The 4,657-nt window shown below is 38.9% G+C and overlaps 1 protein-coding gene across 2 annotated transcripts; it reads left to right on the top strand.

Annotated features, from left to right (window-relative positions):
• The first annotated feature begins 2,050 nt into the window (after positions 1–2,050).
• On the top strand, positions 2,051–3,804 carry LOC114718387 (expansin-A15-like). Of its 2 annotated transcripts, XM_028903687.1 has the most exons (5): positions 2,051–2,070; positions 2,163–2,298; positions 2,436–2,724; positions 2,948–3,138; positions 3,429–3,804. In XM_028903687.1, the coding sequence occupies exons 2-5, from the start codon at positions 2,172–2,174 to the stop codon at positions 3,443–3,445; spliced, it is 624 nt and encodes a 207-aa protein (XP_028759520.1). In that variant the 5' UTR covers positions 2,051–2,070; positions 2,163–2,171; the 3' UTR covers positions 3,446–3,804. The 2 variants fall into 2 exon arrangements, with proteins under 2 accessions (XP_028759520.1, XP_028759517.1); XM_028903684.1 differs by lacking the exon at positions 3,429–3,804 and having other exon boundaries at positions 2,948–3,410.
• The last annotated feature ends 853 nt before the right edge of the window (positions 3,805–4,657 follow it).

The following is a 4,657-nucleotide window of genomic DNA, read 5'->3' as shown; positions in this document are numbered from 1 at the left end:
AGCTCTATCAGAACCAGAGTTGACAGAGGAAGTCGACATTGGAAGACGGCAAAAAGAAGGCTCTGGTACCAACTTAGAATCTAGGTAAAATCAATGAACTGATTAATAGGCACCGATGCATTAACTAGCACCTGCCTGTCGTATTATATAGACCAATATAATAACAGCATATTGTTACAGAAACAGAGTAGCACCGTATTTGGCGGAGAGGGGATATTCGTAGATATTATAAGATACAATCATTCTGTTACTATAGATAATTATAAGCATTTATCTATTTTCTCTAACATACATTTGTTAGAATGTGTGGTCAGAGGAATCTGATATTGTTATCCAATGTCTATGGCCTGTGTTTTCACAGATCCACGCGTTGATGTATATGCAGCATGCTGACATTGAGGACCCCCAAATCTAAGTCCAGAGATTCGTCCCCCTTTCCCCAGCAAATTTAGCTCCATAGGCCAAAGGGTACTACTATTAGTCTATTACCACTTCATCTCCTTCTTCGTATACACACAGGGGGTATAAAATCTGAATTGTTACCGAGGTCATATAATTGCATGCAAACCAAGTTCCATTCCATACTCCACGTTAATTATCATGTTCCTTATCAGCAGCTAAACATTCTTTAATCCATTACATTCTCATCCTTATCAGCAACTAAACATTCTCTTAGTTTCCAACTCACATATATATAATCATTGAACATGAGAGTGTAATCAACCAAATAATCTGAAATTAATTGGTACGTATTACACCTAGGAAGGAATATTCTTGAGAACAAACTAAACCAAGCTAATTAAGTTTCACAAGTGGCAATATTATTGGGTTGGAGGGAGAGGAAGAGTGTGCGTCTGTGTTTTAGGAAAATGCATAGATAGAAAGGTCCAAAAGAAAAAGAAAAAAAACTTATTGGGTACAAGGGAGGTTGCAAAAATGAAGTAGGGGAGTGTCCTATGTCCGTAGCCTTGGGCGGTGTTTGTGTTGTGGTAGTCCCTCCCTCCCATGTGAAATAGTTTCTAAATTATCACCTGACCCCACCGTCCTTCCCATTTGTCATTAACCCTCTAACTTTAGGTCCTTCTTCACTTTCATCCCTGCCGACGCTTTCATATTGCATCCAAACAGTATTTCTTCCAAGCTCATATCATTTCGTAGTCTTTAAGTGGGGAGGTGAAATTTTTCTCATGAATGAATACAGCTTTTGGACATTCACTTCCTTCGTTACTTAGCCCAATAATTGCGGCTAAACAGTTTGAACATCACATACAGACATAATTATACCTTCGAATTTCAAGTTGTCTCTAGCAATTTATATTTTACGTTGTGAATAATGGATTGAAAAGAGAAGAATCTGTCAAGTACAAGAACTGTTTTGGGTCACCGTAAGCCATGAATGAAGAGTCTTCTTGGCGAGAGAGATTACTGTAGGTGAGAAGAAGATGGGTCATAAGAAACATAACTCTCTTGGGGCAGCGTGAGAGTGAGCACAATAACTAGGTAGGTACTTGCTGTCTGCAGTTAAGAACAAATATCACATGTTTGTATTTAATAGCCAAGCACCCTTGCATGCATGCCAGCCAAACACGCATGTTTTGTTTTTCCCGAATTCTAACATATGCACATTCCTATCATTTCCACAAATTCTACAAAACCATCCCATAATGGCCCTCTAAAAACTACAGTTAGTGCTTCCTTTGCGCTAAATTAACTGCACAAAAAAAAAAAAAAGCTTTTTATCTTAACTCGCCTTGGAGTTTCAGGCAATATTGTCTGCTCAGCATATAAAATGAGGGGTGGAATCCAGTAGATCAGCTATTAGAACTTCACATGGAATCTACCTTTCATTGATTTGGATTAAGAAAGAGACAAGTTTTCACAAAAACAGAGTTCCAAGACCGTTTACTACCTCGCACAAACACAAGCATACATAGATATTACTGCATTTGTATGGTCCCAACAGCTCAAAATGTGTCAGGTCGTCTCTGTCATCTTTGACGTTGACTGGCCTCTATTTATTCGCACTCCAATCCTCCCCACCTTCATCCCCTCAAAACACCACCTTTCAAGGTTCACCCTTCTTCTTCTTCTTCTCCATCTTCATTCTCTTCCTTTACTCTTTATTGTTCCATACCAATCTTAAATTTCCCATATTTATGCAGGAAACAAAAATGGGTCTTCTTCCTTTTGGCTTTCTTCTTCTGGGATTTGTCTCCTTTGTTCATGGACATGGCTACGGGGGCTGGAATAATGCTCATGCAACTTTCTATGGCGGTAGCGATGCTTCAGGAACTATGGGTAAGCCTGTAACCAAAGCCAACCAACTATCGTTACTAAGACATAAAGAGCTTTTCTTTCACCATTATTGACAGAAAAAGGAGAGAATAATATGTTTGGATGTCGTTGAGATGATAGGGTGAAATGTTATATTGCAGGAGGGGCATGTGGGTACGGAAATCTGTACAGTCAAGGATATGGAACAAACACAGCAGCTGTGAGCAGTGCTTTGTTTGACAATGGACTAAGCTGTGGTGCATGTTATCAGATTAGATGTGTGAATGACCCACAATGGTGTCTCCCCGGCACTGTTGTGGTCACTGCCACTAATTTTTGCCCACCAGGTGGCTGGTGTGACCCTCCCAACCTCCATTTTGATCTTTCCCAACCTGTTTTCCAACACATTGCTCAGTACAAAGCCGGCATTGTTCCTGTCAGTTACAGAAGGTACCTTCTTTTTTCACTTTCTTCTTTCATTTGCTCTCACAGTTACAGTCACAATAATTTTCAAGGTATGTTTGGGAGTTAAAAAGGAAGTTTCATCAAAAAGCAGTGACAAACAAGAAATTTTCAAAGTGAAATGGTGACAAGAATAGTTAAAGCATGGTCCTCGTGACACTATCTTCTCCGACTAACAACGTTTTTCTGGTGTGGTTGAATGGAATTGAAGGGTGAGGTGTAGGAGAAGAGGAGGAATAAGATTTACCATCAATGGGCATTCATACTTCAATTTAGTGCTGGTTACAAACGTTGGAGGAGCTGGAGATGTGCATGCAGTGGCAATCAAGGGGTCAAGGATTAGATGGCAAGCCATGTCCAGAAACTGGGGCCAAAACTGGCAGAGCAATTCTTACCTCACTGGTCAGGCCCTTTCTTTCTTGGTCACCACCAGTGATGGTCGCTCTCTTGTCTCTTACAACGTTGCGCCACCCTCTTGGTCCTTTGGCCAGACCTATACTGGACGCCAATTTCGATACTGAATTGAATTCACCTTGAGTTTATCTTAGCCTTCACAAAAAAATTAACGACTGTGCATGTTTATTAATTTGTCCTTAAAAGTAATAATTCCGTGGAAACTCAGTCTTTTTGTCCATTGATTTTACTAAACGGAAATGGCTAAAGTACAATGAATTTGTTATCTTTTGGAACAGATTTGCACGTCGATTGATTTTTCCAAGGCTAAAATTCCATAGGATGAAAGTATTATTAGTTTGGTACAAGGTAATAGAGTAATGAGAGAAGCAATTAAAATATTGTTGAGGTGAACAACATATGGGACGCCTCAAGAGTGGCTCTGTTTGGCGGAGAATGGTTTCATGTACTGCTAGGATTATTAGGTACAGCTTGTGATAATGATTTCATGTACTATAAGGTACAACTTGTGAGAATGATAAGTCGTTTGTAAGAATCCCACTTGAGGGAGCAAGTGGGGTTCTCCTTACTTTAATTTGATTGTAATATATTGTTGAGTATGCTTTTAATGTTGTTGGGCTTCAATTATTTCTGAATAAGAGACATCATGATAATGATCATGCCGCTCCTGGGTAACGTAGTTTAAATGCCTGACTTCAACTGTGCTTAATTGCTTATGAACAATATCTTGAATTCAGATTTGAGCTGTACCTGCTTTTTAAATTTAAGTCCACATATTATTGATCTCTTATGATCAGTTCTAATTTCAGTAAGAAAGTAATAAATTCCCTGAAATGAAATGTAACCTGATTCTTCAGTTTTACTAGCTGCAGGGTCTTTTCTTTTGGCCCTTTTTGGCAACTCTTTTGGTGGGTTCTCAAGTTATGTTTGTCTTTCCATTTGTACATTTGGACTTCTCATTTTTTTGACCGTTTGAGTTTGACCCACCAGTTTTGTCTCCGCTTCAATTAGTGTTTACCCTCAATGTTAGGAACATTTCACTGTGGGGGGAAAAACAACTGTTTCTTCCACAGAAAGCAACTGCTCTGCACAAGACAAGAGTGAACATAAATTCCATTTGACATATTGTGGCCTCAATATTCCTGCAACACATCCTCTGCAACAAATTCAATTTCATCATAACATACATGACAAAATATCTAGTCCCTTCATGTGCTCGCTCACCTCGCATGTACATCAATCAAAATTCGCTACTAGTTTCTTTCTGACATTATCTATCCTCCATTCCTCTGAGCTTTCTGTGTGAAGTGTGAACAATATATTTTCAACATTTGATGTCTCTTTTGAATGAGCCCCCACAAAAAAATATACCTTGAAATAAATCTAGATAAAGGAGCTTAATTATCGATACTTGGATCCTTTACATTAGAAAGGGGTATTAGCTAGAGAGGGACAAATTCTTGCAGTTTGGCAAAATCTGAAATTGCGTTGTGGTATTTACAACGAA

The sequence above is a fragment of the Neltuma alba genome, unplaced genomic scaffold, assembly GCF_004799145.2.
Source record: "Neltuma alba isolate B1F8T4 unplaced genomic scaffold, ASM479914v2 tig00002165_pilon, whole genome shotgun sequence".
Lineage (NCBI taxonomy): Eukaryota > Viridiplantae > Streptophyta > Magnoliopsida > Fabales > Fabaceae > Neltuma > Neltuma alba.
The sequence above is the reverse complement of the archived record's forward strand: the minus strand, read 5'-3'. Positions and strand labels throughout refer to the sequence as shown.

What these genes read in the sequence shown, in the direction of transcription:
- LOC114718387 (XM_028903684.1), top strand. Translation starts at nt 2,172, where the DNA reads ATGGGTCTTCTTCCTTTTGGCTTTCTTCTTCTGGGATTTGTCTCCTTT. An exon ending in CGATGCTTCAGGAACTATGG is followed by an intron (nt 2,299 to 2,435) that starts GTAAGCCTGTAA and finishes GTTATATTGCAG; the next exon opens with GAGGGGCATGTGGGTACGGA. An exon ending in GTTCCTGTCAGTTACAGAAG is followed by an intron (nt 2,725 to 2,947) that starts GTACCTTCTTTT and finishes ATGGAATTGAAG; the next exon opens with GGTGAGGTGTAGGAGAAGAG.